The sequence below is a fragment of the Osmia bicornis genome, chromosome 6 (assembly GCF_907164935.1).
Source record: "Osmia bicornis bicornis chromosome 6, iOsmBic2.1, whole genome shotgun sequence".
NCBI lineage: Eukaryota > Metazoa > Arthropoda > Insecta > Hymenoptera > Megachilidae > Osmia > Osmia bicornis.
In genome coordinates, this window is record NC_060221.1 from 9,852,276 (window position 1) to 9,873,712 (window position 21,437).

The 21,437-nt window shown below is 34.9% G+C and overlaps 1 protein-coding gene across 4 annotated transcripts in view; it reads left to right on the forward strand.

The window, feature by feature from the left end:
• The window catches only part of LOC114877526 (gamma-aminobutyric acid receptor alpha-like), a 130,398-nt gene that overhangs the window by 102,155 nt on the left and 6,806 nt on the right, over window positions 1-21,437 (forward strand). For all 4 annotated transcript variants that reach the window (XM_046286293.1, XM_029190200.2, XM_046286292.1 and 1 more), the window contains exons 5-6: window positions 13,788-13,870; window positions 17,529-17,669. In XM_046286293.1, the coding sequence (XP_046142249.1) occupies window positions 13,788-13,870; window positions 17,529-17,669 (224 nt within the window). The remainder of the gene's footprint in view (window positions 1-13,787; window positions 13,871-17,528; window positions 17,670-21,437) is intronic.

A 21,437-nucleotide genomic window follows, 5' to 3' on the forward strand; every position in this document is an offset into this window, starting at 1 on the left:
TGGCCTATACTACACATAGCTCTGACTTGCCCAGAAACCGATTGCGACCTGTAGACAAGAGTCTGCTCGTGTCTAAGGCTATTGTACAAGTCACTGTCTTTGATAGTTTCCGATAATAAACTGTAATTGGTTATTATCCAGAGGGTTGGCTGTATCTATAGACTAAGCCGCGTACAAATCTATACTAACATATACATATATTTTCTATTGTATTAGGGCGTATTCACTGTAATTTTCTTCGCTCATTGTAACATTAACACTATTATTTTCTTTTATATTTTTCTTTAGGGCGCAACCATTGTAAAGAAGCATACTTAGTTATCTAGTTAAAATCAGATTTGCATTTATTTGAATAAACTAGTTGTTTAGCACATTAATGTTTGAATTTTACTCCTTAGCCGCTTACCACACGAACCTATAATCCCTATTACTATATGTATACAAGCACAGCCGACTCTAGTACTAGCCGTGCTGAAGTAAAAATGGCAACACCGCGGGAGTCTAACCCTACTCTATCTGCCTCCCGGACTCCCAGACTCCCAGCCAATCAACGTCGTCAGACTCTCGGCTACTCTCTGGACTTCACATAACCTCTTTGGTTTCGTTCCAATAATTTCGCTTGTTTCAAGGTTTTTATTCACTTATATACACGTTTATCAATTCTTAAATGTTTCAATTTGATCCAAAGATGGTTTCATTTTGCTTCATACCTAAATTTTCTTGAAACCACTGTAAATATTTCAAATATCATGCTTCACAACACCAAACTACTTCGAGAGTACACAAAATTTATATCACATTTATAACAATTTTATACTACTACATCACTTCTACTTGCCACAGTTGCAACGTTTATGTATTGTTTATACATAATTAATACAAAATAGCGTATATTACTACAGCTTTTAATTAAAAAAGACGTTAATTACAATTCCGAGCACAGGTCTCTGTTTTTGAAAATAGGACTCCCGATTGTCACGTGAGCGGCATTGCCACGTTGTTCAGCATGGCTAGTACTAGAGTCGGCTGTGATACAAGTCGCCTTCTGAGGGAACCGCTCTTCCTATACGTTGGTGCAGTGACGTATATACCTATTCAGGGACGTTACACATGAAATAACAAAACATTAACGATATTAACGGTAAATGTCTAATTGATTAAATTAAAGAATGCTTACATGCAGGCTACACTTGAAAACAAAACATAGTATAAAAAAGAAAATAGTTCATTGGATTTAAATCTGTCATCCATCATGAAACAAGGGTGTTTACGTTAAATAAATTCAATATTTAATCGAGATCAATCAATACTGACAGGTGCTTACGGAGAAAATTTGTATTGTTCACTGGCTCGAATGGATTTCATTGTGGACAGTGTGCAAACCTTGAGAGAACAATAACACTTTATGTTATTAATTATGAAAGAAATCAGCTCTGAAACGTCGAAAAGAAAAACGTACTTACTTTGGCGAGTTGAAAACTCTCAAGTGGAGAATGCGGGCAGTTTTTGGCAATTCTCGAATCCTCGAGGCGAGAGCTGTAAAGTTACGAGGGCCATTTTTTCTGACTTCAAGTGGGAAAGTTTTTTTCCTTTTTACATTGGCAACTTTTTAATTTTCCATTGCACGCATCCCTCGGGGAAAATCTACGCGACCAAAAACACCTTTCACTATTTATTAAAAGGTAATTTATTATTCGATTCTTAATGTTGTTATCGTTGTTACCCCTTGTTAAATAAACAGTTTACTTGTTATATATTCTTCGCTTTTACTTCGTATTTCCATCTTATTTTAATTAGGCTTAAAACGACTGAATTAGTAATTAAATTCCGTATCAAAGAACAAATCACACTGTTTTCTACACCTGCTAATTTTCAGCTATTCTTTGACTGATAAATGGACGCTTAATTCTTCTGCCACAACAATTTTCGGGTATAAAGCTCGATGTATGTAATTAAATGGATGTAATTAAATTGTATGTAGAATAATATTTACAAGATTTACAAGTTACACGCGTCACAGAATTTAACCCATTATGAAGTGTAATTTATTTAAAAAATCATTTTCATATATTTCCGTACATAATTAATTGGCCAAAATCAATGTGTTTACGAAAGTGGAGCCTCGTATAAAAAACCTTATTCCTTATTTTCGTGTATTTTTGTTATGTGTATACAGGGTGTTCGACAACAGGTGGGAGATTCTTTAAAGGGTGATTCTAGGGATCGAAATAAGACGAAAATCAAGAATGACGAAATAGCGTTTGCGGCTTTGTTTTCCAGTAATTAACGTTTAAAAATTCAAGTAAAAAACGCCTGAAACCTGCAACTTGCCCAGCACAGACAACTGAACGTCAGGTCAGCAGGGGTGGGTACAGTCATAACCAAGAAGAGAAAGCCGAATGCTGCAGTACCGAGAAACAGAATAGCACGAGGTAAGTTTCCACTATTCAATGATTCTTGGTTATGACTGTACCCACCCCTGCTGACCTGACCTTCAGTCGTCGGTACTGGGCAGGTTGCAGGTTTTAGGCGCTATTTACTCGAATTTTTAAACGTTAATTACTGGAAAACAAAGCCGCAAATGCTATTTCGTCTTATTTTGATCCCTAAAATCACCCCTTAAAAAACCTCCCACCTGTTGTCGAACACCCTGTATACCGATCCCTACATACTAAAAAATAAGCTACTTCTTTTGGAACAATAATTTGTTCATTGTAATGTTGAATTATTCGTTATTAATATAAGTATATCTAAATAGCGAGATAAATAGGACATAAAGGAGGTTATAAACAATTGTAACTTTTTTATTTCGAAGTTAATTCAGAATTTGAACTGTTATACAATAGTCTAACTGTTCACATTTGTAATAAATGATTCCATTGCTGAGTCTATAATATTGTTTCATTGACAAAATTTATTTTATTTATTTAATTTCTAATACAGTGCCTCGTGGAAAAGATTCTTTATATCTGTGAACTTGAACATTGTATTTTTGTCTGCAACCGAATTTTTTATTTGTGCCCATATCATCTCAATTGGCTTCAGTTCGCAATGATACGGCGGCAGTCTTGAGACTACCATAAAAGAATGCCATAAAAGACTGACATAAAAAAATGAATTTTTATACGGATTATTTCAATCGATTTTACATTAGAATAATTGGCAACGTTTTACTATTCGTCAACGTTCTGTTATACAAGGAACGAATTAAAAAGTCTGCAAATTAAAACGCTGGCTGCATTCCAAATGAGTATACCACAAATTGAAACGAACCGCAGGATCGACTATTGGGAATTTTTGTAGTTCAGCGTTGGGTTTAATACTTTCTAATGGTCTTGTTGGTGCTCTCAATGTACCTCGTATAATATTAGTAAATGGTAATTCAGCTGAAATTTTATTCTATTAACTAATTAGATTTTTCATACTTTCCCATTACGATATTATGAATCATTTTATGATAAACTTGGATATTTAAACAAATGCATATTTTTTTAGGAAACAAACGAGCAATGGGATCGATATCAGAAATTTTTTGTGATAGACAATTCTAAAAATGCATGTTTTATTTCGTATTTTTTACATATTGCAGGTGTTTTGCGTGTTTATATTGGAGAACGTATACATAGATAGAATATGTTATTTGGTTACATACATATTGTGCTCATATGGAATATCTATCTCGTCACATTTATTTAATCTACAAGTAATTTATAAAACATTCATATCATAACTGAGTTTATTATTTTTTTTTGTATGTGTATAGGTACCTCAAATGTAATAAAAGATGCTGCGGAATTTAAAACCACACAAGATGGTTAAATCCTTTTCTAATTAAATTACGATTCGCTTTTTGTAACGTAATTAAGGCTAATGCGTTGCAATTTTTCTTTAATTGACACTGATATTCATTTTTTCTTCGTTTTTAATGGCATGACAGCATGTTATCTTCTTCGATGTAGTATCCAAAGCTTAATTCAACATCTAATAAGATTAACGTCTATCCCTTCGTTTAGTAATTAACTCACATTAGTGTTTGGAATTATCCCATCTAGTCTCCCATCTAGATGTATCAGTTACATCTATCCAGGATCCAATCATAATCGTGATCGATGTATCTTTGCTTATTAATGTGTTTACTGTCGCAGTGAAAATGAACATTTGTGGTACGACATGTTAAAGCATTAGTCACCAAGGATACGAGCGTTCGATGGTCACATTTGAGCTTTCAAAAATAATCGAAATTAATCGTTATTTTTTAAAAGTACATATACAATTTTTTTAAATTCGAACATTTTTATTTGATTTCCTTTTTAAATTAAACTTCTCAAAAATTGAAGGGGCTGAAAAGTTTATAATTTCTTAAATAATGCCATTGCTCGTTAATCAAATAAATAGTTGCATTGACGCACATGATGAGTCATTGATTTTAAATGTATTCATTTTCTGTATAGTATCTGCAGAAATATAGCAACTTGTAAGACATATGAACGTGTTTCGCTCATGTTTAACCGACTCAAAAGATAGAAGAGACGGTTTAACTGGCATTGTTTGAAGAGCTCGAACTGACGTTCAATACCGTACGATAGGCGTAGCCAAAGTTCTCTGTTAGCGGCTGAACAGTCCCCTCTATTAGATAGTCTGTATTTCCACCATCAGTTAGGCAACCTGTACACCTACAACCGCGTGTCATACAGTAACTCGAAGATGCGTTTGACGTCGAGAAAAAGACAGCATAGGCGAGTAGCAAGTACTTGCTTATGATGGAGAACCTTTCCCTACGGTTTAATGAAGGGAAAAAGTAGGGATGATAGTCAAAATTGATTCGCGAGCTACAATTAGATCGTGTCTTTATGTTTTTCGTAAACATTTTAAGTCGAATAACTATCAAGTTTCTAGCGATTAAGTATTTCGTCAAATGTAAAAATTCTTAAGTAACCGAAATTATCTATAACCTAAATGCACTTGTGTTTCTAGGAAATATAGATTTCGAAGAAATACTCAATTTCACTTCTTTCTTTTTACTACAATTATTTGAATCTTTAATCATAAATTTATCAAAGAATATTTATCATTAACTGTAACTAAGAAAATATGTATTGTCATAAGCTAAGTAAAATGATTTTTCTTCATTTTAATTACATGTACTATAAGAGGAGAAATCTTTAATTCTCATTAGAAAATAATTGAGTTAACAATAGGACCGTTGAAATCAATGCAAAAACAGGTATGTTGCTTTTCAATATTCTGTTTCGAGTGAAACTGGTGGTCTTACAAAAAAGTAAACGAGGGGGAGCTGTGCGAATTGGCCCGAGAAGAGCCTGTTATAACGAGAGGAAACGAGTTTAACAAACTATAAAGACCAACAGCCTGAAAATTGCCTGTTTCCAGATTCGAGGAGGTTACGATCGAGCACTGATTTCTGCGAGTAATTGCCACCGGTAAGTTCAGATAACGTGAATAATCGCCAGGATAAACACCAACACAAGCCAGAGCAATGTCAGATATTGGAAACTGTCTGCTGGCACACGAGGATTCCAGCCTATTGTACACGCATGGACGAGCGAATCGCTGCAGTAACCCAGCATTTTGAGATCCCAAACTCCGTTCGTGAAGGGTACAAATCATCTAGAGCGTAAAGTGTACACATGCTTTCGAGTTACGAAAGCCCATCACATTTACTAGCCTCCTTTTGGGTAGTCTCGAACGCATCGTAACCTTCGTCTTACTCTGAAACGGTATTTGCGAACTTGTTTTCGGTTCAAAGAAAACTCAACCGTTTACGCGTACACCGTTTTAGAAGCAAGACCAATTACCCCGTTTAGTAGGATACAATTTTTGTCTGCTTTGTGGCTGATGAATTTCTACTGATGAAATACTTAGTGTAATTATGGTACAAAATGCATGATTCTATTTGCATAATGAATTTTGTTTGATAAGATTGTACTTTTTTTTAAGGGAATCATTGAAATTAGTTAACTTTGATTTTAAGCTCACCCGTTGTATGAGCTGACATGTACGTACAGGCGAAATTCAATGCAGTAGTACTCATAGTTTTTCGCGAATATCTCGTAAACTAATCGGATTCGACATACAGCTTATTGTTAGAGGAAAAAAGTTGCTTAAAATGTTTTTTACATCATATTTAAAAATCATCGAAATTGGAGGGCAGCGCCTTTTTGTACAAGTTTATCAAATTAATTTATTCGAAAGTGAAACACGCGTTTTGGAAGTTGATATTACAATTTTTAATTGCTTGTATCTCGAAAACGAAGTTGTAGATTGTGTCAACCTGATGCCGCAGCGCTTGTCTATAACTACGGTTCGAACGTAATGAGTAGCCAACACTCCCGCAGTTCAGCCTGCGTTTCACGTGCGCTGAACAGTAAAGCCTCTCACATTGTCCCTTTGTTGTTCTACCCACTTTGTCCACCGGTTTCTTCTTACACCTACTTCCAAGGGACATTACCCAATCGACCCACGCCGATTTTGATGCCCTTTGAGTATGATATAGAACTCAAAAAAATATTTGACACGTATTTTTTTTTATCGGCAATCGTCCATGCTGAAGGGGTGAAAAAATGACAAAAATAGATTATTTTTCAATATATTTTTTAAACAAATAAATTTATCAAAAAGGTGGCTACATAGAAAAATTTGCTGTTCAAAAACACACAAATTTCATTTTTAATTTTTCGCCTACACCTAATAGTTCCTGAGATATTCAAGAAAATATGTTTTGCAACCCCAACTTGGAGGGCTATTTTCATCCCTTCAGCATGGACGATTGCCGATAGAAAAAAATACGTGTCAAATATTTTTTTGAGTTCTATTTCATACTCAAAGGGCATCGAAATCGGCGTGTGTCGATTGGGTAATGTCCCTTGTTAGTATATCTCATCTGACGGCTATGTTCTCTTCATTGGAGTCAGTCACGCAACACGCGACGCGTACAAATCTTTGATGAAAGTTCAGTTTATAATAAAGCAATATAACTTTCTTAATTTTACTATTTGTTACCCACAAATTTTTTTAACATATTGTTGAAATTATTTTGGTTGAAATGAGACCAATTACATTTACTTATTTTATGTACAAGGATACATCCCTAATGAGAAATTTTTTTGTCCTCCCTATGTTTGGTCTCATTTTAATCAGAAAAATTGTACCAATATTTTAAAAAAATTTGCACGCAGAAAAATCTAAAAATAAAAATGTTGTGCTGTTGTTTTTCTTATAACATCGTTGCGCATTTGTATTAGCATGCCGATAGGCTGACATTTAAATCTCTTAGCTGCTATGGCTCTCATGTCATCCTTCTCTTTTATGACTTGGCGCCAGAAATCAAAAGCAGCTACGAAACTCGAGAAATAGTGTCTCTTCCACCCATATTGTCCATTTTCGCTTCCCAGCTTACGGACAAAGTGAGAGGCTTTATTGTAATTGGACAGTACATTTCATGGTTAAAATGTAATTTAATCAAGAAAGGGTAATAGAAACGAATGCCAATGAAGCTGTTGGTATTCTCGTAAATATAGAATACTAATAATAAAGTATGATAACTGACAGAGCTGGTGTGATGGTTTCGTTGCGATAAAGACGATCGTAACGACACAGGTGCCGTGCATAACCAATTTTTACAATACATATTATATTAACTCACACCATATATTCTCTGATCTAAATATCCTCGTTGCATTTATAAGGCAATTAAGGTTTATTACATAGTATTCATTGAGAAGCCAAGTAGGAGACCGTAGAAAACAAGTTTTCCTTTTTTGTCTCTTCTATATTTTTATATCTCTTTTGCAACATTAACATTATAATCTTATGATTTAGCTTACCAAACGGACCTAAAAGACTATCTTCAATGCTTAATAATCAAAATTTTCTAATAACATAATGGGAAGTTATAATCAATATGAATCAAGATTAATCAATAATTTCTCGTAAATTCTGAATAAACGCATATAACATTTTTTCTTCAATGCACATTGCCCAATTATGTTTCATAGAAATCTGCAATAGTTTCCTTAAACGATTATTCAATCGCAGTCAAATCCTACAAGTTCTACTCGAATTTCCATAGAGTCTCTGTTCTGCACATCGATTCGTCTATATGTATTTAGGTGAATACTTTAAACGAACGAAACAAAAAGTAACCGAGATCGCAAGGCTTTTTAACCCCACGAAAAATTCATGAAATACAAGAAACTTGAAAACAAGTGGTTTATATAGAAAAGAAAGAAAACAATGGATAAGAGGAAGCTTTGTTAGTGGTTTACCTTTATTATGACGTATTTTTAACAGCTTTCGTGGACAGTCTCGTTTGCATAAAAATAACGAACCTGATTAGCATATAGACAGAACGAAATTTTAAAACTTCTTTATCCCTAAGATCGCACATATCTTCTACTTACTACGTATGCAGATACTGAAGTCACGGATTTTTCAAGAAAAATCCTGGTGTTGAAAAGGATGAAGAAAAGGGTAGATTATTTGTGATGGATAGTATCACGTTTAAGCTTATTCTGTCCGGGAATGAGCGTATCTTAGCCACAGCGAATGCATCCTGCTATGTCCTTACTTCGCAATTCATAAAATCGTGTCCTGATTTCGATATTTTGTCACCTATAAATGCTTAGATTTTGTAAATGCTTAGTATTCAATCACTATCTGTACACTAATTTGTACAATACTTTATTTACGGACATACAAGGTCTACTATTTATCTCAGAACCCGTGCGCGCGCGAACTCATGAATGTGGCAACAGCGCTAAATTCGATAGATGCGCCCTCTGTAAACCATTGCTGAAAATATAATGTCATGTAGAGAGCTGTGGGGAGCGATGTAAAAATCCCTAGAGTTAAGTTGGTAATTGACCGAACTCTAGTCCGAGATTCAATTCGGGATGCGAGTATGCAGCGGAACTTCGAGTTGGCTCGACTCGGCTCGGCAAAACTCGAGTGCGATCGGCAGAGAGACAAACATATGTATGTATGTACATACTTGTATCCCGAATCGAATCTCGGACCAGAGTATCGTCGATCATGCCAAACGTTGCGCTGTTGCCACATTCATGAGTTCACGCGCGCACAGGTTCCGAGATAAATGGTAGACCCTGTATAGGCTGCGAGCCACTCAGAGGATCTGCATGTTTAAAGTTCATCAGAAAATTATATGCCTATTATTCTGTCTCTGTAAACAATTAGTTACAACAAATAGTTACAATTAGTTAAAGTGCAGTATAAATCTGAAGACGATACCGAAATGGTCTTTATACCGCTGCAGATACCGGCTTTCACAAAATATCAATCAACCATCCAAATTATTGAAACATTAACACGACGAAAATCCAAAACATCGTAATATGTAATTTGATGTTTTGCAGAAGAAGAAGACTGGTTCAAATATATGAGGTGTGATCAAAAAGTTCGCGTAAGTTTTTTTTATTTAAAATCACATTTATTTATTCGTGTAAAGACGAATAAAAAATCCGCGCCACGCCAAATCGATCACTTTTTTCCTTCAATGTCTCCGATTTTGTTTGAAACGAAGTAAAATTGCGGAGAATTGAAGTCAGCATCTAATTCTAAAAAATTTAAAGAAACTACTACCGTATTCTTTAATGTTTTCTCTATATAATAGCTGACTCCCATTGTTGCACGGGTTCTATTAACGTGGCAATGAAGTTTCAAAGACAGTTGTACATCCTGCACAAAGTATAGTCTAGGCCGCAGAATACGAAAACTTACCTAATTATAGACGGCATTTTCGAGACGATTGCTGTTTTATTTCTTACGTAAATTTATTGAAGATTTTATATAGAACACTATGAAAATGCGGACTTACGCGACGTTGCACTTAATTAACAATAAACAAATAAGTATCGATCGCGAGACATCGAACGATAAAAGTGATCAATTTGACGCAGGACGGTCTCTAAATTAAAGTTGTTTCATTCGGAGTAGTACTATGTACATATATTGAATACAATACACCTTTACCAGCGTTTCTTCTATTCTTGATAACATTTCTGGAATGCACATTTTTCTATAGTGTTCAGTGCATTTTTATTTTATATGTCTTCAGTAGCTTCTTTACGTTGACCTTTCATCATTTTATTCGGTCTGGCGAATAAAAAATAGTCGAGAGATCCATATTAGATGAATAAAGTAGCTATGGTGTCTGATAAACTTGTGATAAACTAAGTGTTGGGTCTTCCGTACCCGATACAATGATTGGCCAAACCCATGAATACATATGCAATTTATCCATACCTGCCGCCACTTGGAAAGTGGTGGCTGCGGGGGAGTAGATACTTTTTTAGCGCTGTTGCGCCCTTTAATACCGCCGCGCCGATATAAGCAGAAGCTTCGGTACGGCAGAATGGGTTTATAACACCCCCAAGTCTCTGAAATTGACATATCAAACGCGTGGATTTTGTATAGCGCACCATAGCACGCCTCGCTGTTGAAAAATACATGCCTACTAGGAAGGACCAAAGGAACGTGCTATCTGGAAATTTTGTTTAAAAACAGTTATTAACTTCTTTAAATAAATGTTTTCTAATTGATAAAACTACATTTTTAAAATGCTATAGTAATTTTGTTTTGTGAAACTATAATGCTAAAAAATACAGGAGTATTATTTAATATTCTAAGTGAATGCAAATAATTTAAATAAATAAATATCTCACATACAACTTATGTAAAAATAAATCATTTTACGAACAAGAAACGCAAAGGCTAGATATCTATTCTAGTTTCGTATTAGAAGGTAGAAAAAATCATACGTGTGTTTTGGGGTTAATAATAATTTGAATTACTTTCACGGTGTTATTTTTTGTTTAGGTGTTTTTGTAGAAAAGGTTAAAGAACCTTTAATAAGTGTGTCGCGAACGTTTTGGCTCTTTTCTGCATGGCACCTGACCCGTTTTCCGTTCTCTAAACGGGCGGTTGGGATGACTTGTTGAGATCACTTAAATTTTCGGTTGTTTTTTACAGTTCCTATCAAACTTAAAAATAATGTTGGATAGCTGAATTTTTGTCTCGTGTAGAATGATCTTTTACTATGTTGCAACTTTGTGAAATTTGAATCAATCGTTGTGAAATCTGGAATTTTGCTTTAAATTCCTTAGTTTTCCCGTTTTCTTTTTGTTGACCTCGTTTGACTAGTTCTGGATATATTCTAAAATAGAAGCTCATAAACAGGAGAGGCTTCCCAAGCGGTCTCTTGTATTTGCTTAGTGAGAGTTTTAACGGAGTTTCCCTCTTTCTATTGAGCCTCTGTGACCTAAAATAGGTGTAAAACGAAATAATTATAAAATCAATCCAACAAAATGATGAAAACGGAAAGTTATTGAAATGTAAAACAGTATTGATGTAAATGATATGTAAAAATTAGTGTACAGTACGGGACATCGTTTATCCCCCCCCCCCTGGATAAGGGAGATATGGGGATAACAACCCTAAACTTGAGTTGGTTGTCACTACTCTCAGACGCTCCTCTCAGTCACTACTCTCACAATCTCCAGTTAATATTTATTCGTTACCGCAACTTAAATTTAAAAAAAAAATATTGAGCTTGGACGCAAAAACTTTTTGGTTCATATAATAATTTTTATCTCGGATAATAATGATTAAGTAAAAAAAAACCATAAACAAAAAAAACATGTATCATGATAATTTTTAAAACATTATATATTTTTTTAAATTCATTTTAACAATATTTAATTTTCCAATATCTTTTACCGCTTAAATTCGTTTTAATGTAACGAATTCTTCAAGTTCTTAAAGCCTAAATCATTATTGAAGGTTATTAGAAAAAAAATTGGAAGAAATGAAAGACTGATAAGTTGAACGTTATCGTGTTGCAGAATCACTCCCAACCGAATCGTGGCCGGCTACTATAATATTATATTTCTCATTTCTTATTTTTGTCTTTCTAACAGCTAGCTCAAGTAAACGCTAAAACTGTGACTTTAATAGAGAAAAGCCCACCCTAACAGATAATCTCGATGCAACTCTTTTTAGGAAAAATACCTAAAGTAGAGAGAACAACACAGACTTATGCATAAACCTGATGCATAAACTATTCGTGCCCCACTGGGATTGTAAAACTAAAGGGCACCTTTCATACTACTATGTTTTGCATATTTCCTGATCCTATCACCTTCTGAGGGCATGTAGATCTCTTAGAAAACAGGAATATCCTTGATGTATATTTTAAGGTATTTTCCACTGTTTTATATAATTTCACTTTTTTCATTAGTTATAAACATGGGGTGCTTTATATTCAATTTTATTATTATATATATTTGTATCATAATATTATCAGAATTTAATCAAATACTAAACCATGTATCGAGATATCTAAAATTAACACAATATGTAATTTCTTTTTAAATGATGGTGATTATGCATAAAATTTTTAAAGGCAATACAACCTATCAGTACTTGCGACAATTAATCTTTAACGTAACAATTACACCAAATTTTTTGTAAAACATCTTTTACTTGTAAATACAGTGGCGCTTGCTAATTCCCTACCACACAATTCCCCGTTAACGATACCTCGTTTTCATATAGGTGTACTCGATTTTCTCGCCTAGATAACTAACAAATTTATAGCTGTGTCACATAAAAAGTGCATAACCAATGAATGTACTTCTACACCACCGAAGCAAAAGAACTGTGGAAGAAACACACATTGATGGTCGATAATTCCTCTTTTTTTACAAATGCCCGCTTCGAGAGCTCGAATGCGTTTATTCTACTACTGATAATAATCTATTTATATTATATTTAATCCTAACATAAATAAGTAAAAGTATAATTTTCCGTACAGATATTTCATTGCGTAGGTAATTAAAACTTAACGAGACACTCATCGAAGATTTAAATGTTGTTAAATAAATATAAAAATAAGATACAAATTTCCTGTTTCTATACCAAATGATTAAAAGTCAGAAGAACAACAATATCAATATCAATTCAATACCAATCCATTACAACTAATCGAAAGTTAGTTAATTATGGACTTCATATTTATTATATTTTTAAAAATTCTATATTCAAGCTAGAATTTTATCCATTATTCGTTCGTCGATAAATATAGGCATTTTTGTTTTCCTAAACTTGAACCCCTTCACCTTAAAAGGAAGCCTGTCTTAAGGATGTTCCACAATAGGTGGGAGATTTTTCAAGGGGCGATTCTAGGGATCAAAATAAGACGAAAACCGAGAATAACGAAATAGCGTTTGCGACTCTGTTTTCCAGTAATTAACGTTTAAAAATTTGAGTAAAAAGCGTCTAAAACCTGCAATCTGCCCAGCACCGACGACTGAACGTCAGGTCAGCAGGGGGTGGGTACAGTCATAACCAAGAATCATTGAGTATTAGTAGTAGTAGCTGCAGTACCGAGAAAGAGAATAGCACGAAGTAAGTTTCTACTATTCCTGGGGTAACTCTTAGGGTTAAATGACTTACGATTTATGCCCTGCGGATCTTGTCCAGTACTTCGTCGGGTTCTGCTCAAGGAAAAATGTTTTTTTTTTAACATGCCGTAGAACATACTTTTTACACAGATTAATACACACACATATACACACAATTTACACACGTTACAGTACAAAATTTTGGACTTGGCTCATTGTCAGACATTAATACATTATTGTAGCAAAAACAAATGATAAATTTATTTTAGTTGAAAAATCATCTACGGTTTCAATTACAATGTTTAAGTTAAAATTTACTCTTTTACTAACCAGACAATTATATAATTGCAGGCTTACAATCAAAGCAGGATGTCCGATGAACCTCGAGAACTTCCCGATGGATACACAAAGATGCCCGCTACAATTTGGCAGCTGTACGTTTGCGACCTGAAAACACTTTCAATTAGTGAGGATAATTTTAAACAGTAGTTAAAAATTTCCTCATTTTTCTTTTACATGTAGAATAGAATCTTCTTCTATTTTTTTTTCTTTTTGTGTAAGTTTTCAATTTTGTCAGAAAATTTTATGTACAAAAATCGTAGATATTGTTGCGCCGGGGAGTGGTACTCGGAGAACTCGTATTAAAGTTACTCAATAATACAAAAGAGTAGAATGATATGTAGACGAATTTTGTATTTGCCTCGTCTTTCGGTTCGAAATGAATTCGAGCTCGTAATCCAGGTGGCGATGTGTATACAAAACCGTCACTTGTAGTATACAGGGTGTAGGGTCTCCAACACATGGGAGATTTTTTAAGGGGTAATTCTAAGGATCAACATAAGTCAACGGCCTTAGCCACTTAGGCCATACCGGTACGCGTAAGATCACCGAAGTCAAGCTAAGTGGGCACGGTTTCGCCAAAAGATGATGGGTTACCGTGTGCTGTTGTCAACGACACGCACGCACACACACACGCACAGAGACTAAAGTATGGAGTATGGAAAGTAAAAGTATGGAATGATAAACTCCATAGAATTAAAAGTACGGAAAATGTAAGACAAAGCAAATTCAAAAATGCGCCCCCATAGGCGCGCGGACGATAGGGTTCGTTAGGCAACCGGGGGGGGGGGCAGAAAAGCCCCCAAAAAGCGCCGGCCCTGAAGTGGCGAAATTAGTAGTGATAGGGATCAACATAAGACGAAAATCAAGAATGACGAAATAGCGTTTGCGGCTTTGTTTTCCAGTAATTAACGATTAAAAATTCGAGTAAAACGCACCTAAAACCTGCAACCTGCCCAGTAACGACTGAACGTCAGGTTAGCAGGGGTGAGTACAATCATGTAACCAAGAAGAAAAAGCCCGAATGCTGCAGTACCACCGAGAAACAGAATAGCACGAGGTAAGTTTCTACTATTCAATGATTTTTGGTTATGACTGTACCCACCCCTGCTGACCTGACCTTCAGTCGTCGGTGCTGGGCAGATTGCAGGTTTTAGGCGCCTTTTACTCGAATTTTTAAACGTTAATTCCTGGAAAACAAAGCCGCAAACGCAATTTCGTCATTCCTGATTTTCATCTTATTTTGATCCCTGGAATCACCCCTTAAAAAATCACCCACCTGTTATCGAACACACTGTATAAATAGCGAGGGCTCTCGGCAAGGAGAGAGTATTGCGAGCGTGGTATTAAAGGCAAAATCAAAAGGATAGTAAACAGTGTTAATATACTATATCATGTATGCAAAAGCATGGGCGGTTGTGCAAATGGCCAGAGACTCCTGATGTACTAAATTACGAATGGAAAAATGTAGTTTTTCACATTAATGAGACAACCAGATCAAACAAAACTCGAAACATTAACTCTGTTCCTGAATGAAATTTTATATAGAATTAACTTCTTTCCATTTGTATTTGTCCTTTTACTTGTAATTTTTCATAATTGTTACAAATAAACGGTATCAAAATAAGTGTTTTTAGTATTTTTGGTTTTACTATAAGTGGTGAACTACTAACTAATATCTGGTCAATTATTAGCTTTCTCGATTTCAAGGATGGTCAACTTCTGACGCAATGATTGAATTTTCAAAAATGTGTATAAAACTTGGATAATATAGCTGTTTCAAAAAAGTTAGCTTTGTTATATAATGTAAGAAGTTCAAACAGCATTTTCACGCATAGAGTCTCTCTATTTAATAAAGAAGCAAGCGTCGACTGTTATTTACGCCAAAAATTTTTCTCAACTGTTCAACTACTGGTGCTTTTACCTTACTATGTATTTTTTATACGAAATCAAAGTATTTATTTCTAAAACATTGTAAATGTATCAAGTTATCGTCAATGTCAATTATCAATTATATTTTAGAAAGAGATAAAAGATGAAAAAAGGAATTAAAAAGCTCAGCTAGAAAAGAGATAAAACCTAAAGAAAGAAGATGAGCTTCCATTCCTTAGGGACACCCCCGTAATTGCAAGGGAGCATCGAACAAAGGAGCGATTTAAATATCCGAAGGGAAACTGTTCGCCAAAAAAGAAGAAAATAACAATCAACCCACCAACACATTCAATGCTTTCTATGCTTTGTCCGTGACGAACAGGGTGTTTCTCTATGAAATGTCATCAGCTTAACCACCTATTCTACAAGAGTTTAAGAAACAAAATAAGAATAAATTAGTGTCCTCATGTTTCAAAAGCAGACGGTTATGCACACGTACTGTCTATTATACAAAAGCACAATCACAATATATTATTTTTATTTTATAAGAAATATTGGCGATGAGACAGTTTAATGAATAATGAATAATCACACTAATACGTATTATACAGGGTGTTCGACAACAGGTGGGAGATTTTTTATGAGGTGATTCTACAGATTAAAATGAGACGAAAATCAAGAATGACGAAATATCGTTTGCGGCTTTGTTTTCCAGTAATTAACGTTTAAAAATTCGAATAAAAAGCGTCTGAAAGCTGAAATCTGCCCAGCACCGACGACTGAACGTCAGGTCAGCAGGGGTGGGTACAGTCCTAACCAAGAAGAGAAAGCCGAATACTGCAGTACCGAGAAACAGAATAGCACGAGGTAAGTTTCTACTATTCAATGATTCTTGGTTATGACTGTACCCACCCCTGCTGACCTGACATTCAGTCGTCGGTGCTGGGCAGGTTGCAGGTTTCATGCGTTTTTTATTCGAATTTTTAAACGTTAATTCCTGGAAAACAAAGCCGCAAACGCTATTTCGTCATTCCTGATTTTCATCTTATTTTGATCCCTGGAATCACCCCTTAAAAAAGCTCCCACCTGTTGTCGAACACTCTGTATATGTATAGGTATAGAATCTCTTCGGTATCTTTTGAAATTCTTGAAAGAAAACCATTTACCATGAAGAGTTCACCCTACAGCAAACAATTCGAAGAAATATTTTCATGCTAACATTCAAAGGCTCTAAAAGGTTTTTTATAGCAACAACAAAATATATGCATAAGAATACATAGTTATATGCAAAAAGAGGGGAAGTAATGATTCATAACACCGATAGAAAATGGTTGTCTATTTATAAAGCAAAAGTATCGAAAGAAATATATTAATAATATAAGGAATTTAATTTTAAAAAGTTTCTTCATTAGGCTGCCTTTTTTTTATAAATGTAGCATGCGAGCTCTTTTGTTGCAATTTGTATATATTACAACTTTTTTTGTTTAAATCATCTATAAAATACATGCGCTAATAATATGTAAGCTTTCTCTTTATTCATTTAAATTATTTATTACAAATTAATTCTTACAAACACGTTTTCTCGTTTTCACATTCATTCAAAGACTAATACCTCATTCACTTCTTTGCTACCATGCAACCCCTTTCGAAACTTACTCCAATCAATGCTTTTTCTAAATTCATGTAATAGATTCATACAGGTTAATACTTTACTACATTCATCCATAAATTTCTACTTTACCACAGTCGTTCATCTAATCATTCACATATGTACGTTTATTGTTTCTTTCATTCCTGTCATCATTCATCTATATTTATTCTTACAAATATTATAAAACAGCACACCCTATATTTGGAAAAGAAATATTCTGTTGATTGCAGTTGGTTACTCGAAGAGGGACGTGATCTACAAGTGGAACAGCGCGAGACAAGTAGCTATCGCCGAGGACATGAAATTATCTCAATTCGATTTAGTTGCCAATCCGACTGCCAATTATTCTGCGTCCCCAACCATTTCGCACGGTAAGTGAAAGATACCTATGCTTTTATCAATAATGTACTTTATAATTGTATTCACAGTCTTGTGCATCAAAATAATTTCTAAAACATATGATACCAGTTAAGGGATAAATGAACATATCTGAAACTACCACAAAAGCTATTAAAATATAAAAATGTAGTTTAAATTTAAAATTTGCATTTCACAGCATTGGTAAAAGTTCACAAAATGATGGTCTAATAATAACTAGGTAAAGGTAGAACGAGATTCGCTCTAAAGCCAACCCTTGGAACTAAACTAAAACTTTTCATCAACTTATTTTAAAGTGGCAGAAAAAAAAAATGTCGGCTATTCGTTGAGATTTTTACCCACCAAACACAATGGCGCAAGAATTTTTTCGATAACTCTTACCGTTTAGCCTGTACATACAAAAGTGCCAGAAATTCTAAATGCTTTAGCCCCCTTCTCAAGATTTTCAATCTTAGGTACGGGTTGGCTAATAATACTGCGAATCTAACATTTTATATTATGCAGCAATCAAAAATCTATAATATCAACTTTAATATTACTATAAATTAAAAAAACATTGTAATGATTTAACGTGCTAAAAGAATGGTATGAACTTTTGTTATTTATTCAATTTGAGTATCTATCCACGAATGAAAGGATACATGACCCTTTGTAATTGATGCGTAGTAATTACTCTTGTCTGTATTTATGAGACTACTGCAACGTCTTTCACGAAAAGAAAGTATCCCTTTTTCATTTGTACTACATTTTCTACAGTATATTTGCAAAAATCAAGGAAAAAGAGGTAGCACTAACAAGAATCGTTGAAATGAGAGAACATGAATGATCAACGGTTGCTCAAATCAGAGAAACAATGAGAGAATGAAAGGAATGGTCTCCTAACGACTGCAAAGAAACTTGATTCGAAAGTTTTAGCAGCACGGTTACAGATACTCGAGGAATATCGAGAAACGAGGCTGGTCCGGAAGTAGTAGAAGGGATTCGAGCGGCCAGGAAGTGGTGCGAGAAAACGAGGAAGAGAAAGACAAGGTTTCTAACGTTGAAAGATGGCAACGAGAGAAAGGGCGACTAATTGCAGGATTCTCTCTGACGAGAGAACTCGTTCCTCTTGCATTTTCATTCTGCGCTCGAGGAAAGGAAAAGAAAGACCGAAGACGTTCAGTCACGGAAACTGCGACTTTTAATTGGATTAGCATCGATTAATGCTTCGCAAACAAGCGTCTCAACCAACTGTAGAGATTTCCAATCTTTTAGCTGTACACTAATTAGAAGTAAACATCTACTACTTGATGTAGCAATACAATGCAACGCTAATTATTTAGAGAACACTGACACTTTAGACATTTATTTATTCTTGATACTTTAATTATCAAGACTTTCAGCATATTCTTATTTAATTAATAGCGCCCTTTAGAATCAATCCCAACTGATATCGTATGTCAAATTTTAAAGTTTCAGTATACCGGTTAATTTATTAATTGGACCACTTCATTAGTAGAGAATTATGAGGTACTTATTTACATATTTTTCTTCCATTACGTATAATCAAAAGTTAATAACAAAGAATTAGTTTCTTTTATATGCAACTAGCATTCCTGTCGCGGCTTCACTCGCTCTCATAAATAAAAACTTCGAGAATTTGAAGTAATAATTGATGTGGCGAGTAGGTGAGCTCATCTTATAACCTGAACTCGCCAACTCTCTTGTGGAATGCCGCTCGCCATCTAGTGCGTGATTCTGAAACTACACTCCAGCGGTGCAAGAGCGCGTGCGCGGCTGCAGGCGGTAAGAGCGCATGTGCAACGGGGATTCACATATCATAAATCACTTTTTTAATAGCATAATAACATTTTATTGAAAATCGGTAGATTTTATTATTGGTAAACCTTCCGGGGACCATGAAGATGATGTAGTTAAAAGTTGGTAGCGATTGGTTCAGTAGTTTTCGCTATTAGCGGTTCCAAACGAAAAAGCGGCTGTCCTTTTATATGGTATACTTATAGTAGGATCTGTGATAAATACGGTGTATTATGTCGTTGCAAATGAAATGACTGATCTACTTACATAATCTTCAACAGTAATAACACCGTTAAAGATAATTATTCGAGAACACATATAATATGTTACGTTGCGCGACGCGAGGCGAGTGCGCAACGTAAAAGAAAAAAAAGATTGCTAGATTCTTTCTTTCTTTAATTCTAGGCGATGAGAAGGGTATCGCTGCCACCAGTCCTGACCGTCTTTGACGCGTTAACGTCCTCTACGATCAGAACAATTAAAAGACGGAAAATTAGGTTTCGATTATTTCCCGTTGGGTTCGTCAGTGTTCTGGGTCCCATACGGGTCCCTCCTTGAAACTATATGTTGGTATGCGTGGTTTCAAAGTAAAGGTGTTACAATACAAGAAATAAAATAGACTAGTTAGTATGCAAAAATTATATGTAATTCAAAACTACTGAAACTAACAAAATAAATTTGGATAACTGAATGTAATTAGTTAGTTGTTTGAATTCGAATTTGATAACTAAGAGTTTACAAGGGTAAAGATGCATAACCTATTGTATTATAATATGTATCTGTTGTTTAAATGAAATTCGATTAGAACATGAATAGCCTTTGATTAACATTCAGACTCATCAATATAATTTTTGAATGTGGTTATAATTAAATCTTTAGATGACTACCTCGACCATTAGATAACGAAAAATGGCGGAGTCAACCCGCGAGGGTACGACATGAATGAAGAAGACTCTTACAACCCAAAGGACTTTGCAAGTCGTCCCCCGATTATACCTCGAAGTCGAGGCAATCGTCTTAAGAAAAATGAAAATATGGAAAAATATATGTGTTATAAAACGGTACCTGATTATGAAATCACGGGACGATCTAAAATGAAGAGACGGTTGAGTTAGGGATGACGGGGTAACCACTTCAGATCGACCTGATTTTTTTACCATACATAGCCCTTGAGATGGCGATTCCAACCGTGGTTATTCCATCTCTTAACTCCCATCCGCCGCCCCGGTAGAGGTCAAAAACTAAAATCGTCCAAAAAGTGGTTTCTGCACTGATCTCAGTGAGTACATGTTAGAATTCCCACCCAACATTTAACCTACCCATGAAGTGGTTTATTATAGTATACATATTAATATACCCTAGCCGCTAACAATTAAAACCCCTGTGGGCGGGGTAGTTTCAAACTTTTTGGGATTTGTAGATTTTTCCCTTTATTTACACGTCAATATCTATCACCGTGCCAAATTTCAAGTTTCTACCTACACGGGAAATGCTTTATAATTTTGATGAGTCAGTGAGTCAGTGAGTCGTATAAACTCCAATTTTCCACCGCCTATATTTTGGAAACGGCTAAACGTAGAACTTTGAAACTCTTAGGTTTTGTTTATCTCCACTCTCGTAATATGTATTTTAAATTTCATGGGTTTATCTTGAACTGGACAAAAGTTATGAGAGGGTAAAAATTGGCTCTAAACCTTCGTGTAATATACACACTGTGCGTAGGCCGGAACTTGGCCTGGCGCACTACCGTGCGCCTAGATAGATTACGAAATTATGTAGATTAAGCGGTAACTGGCTTAACAATCGGCTCTATCAATAATTATTTGTTCGAATAGAAAACCGATCAGCAATGCGAATTACAGGTGTAACGCAGGTTGTTCTTTGAAGAATTTTAATAGCATACGATGAAATTTAATTAATAATTTCAGCTGTATTAATTCGAATTTTCGTTCTTATACTTGGAG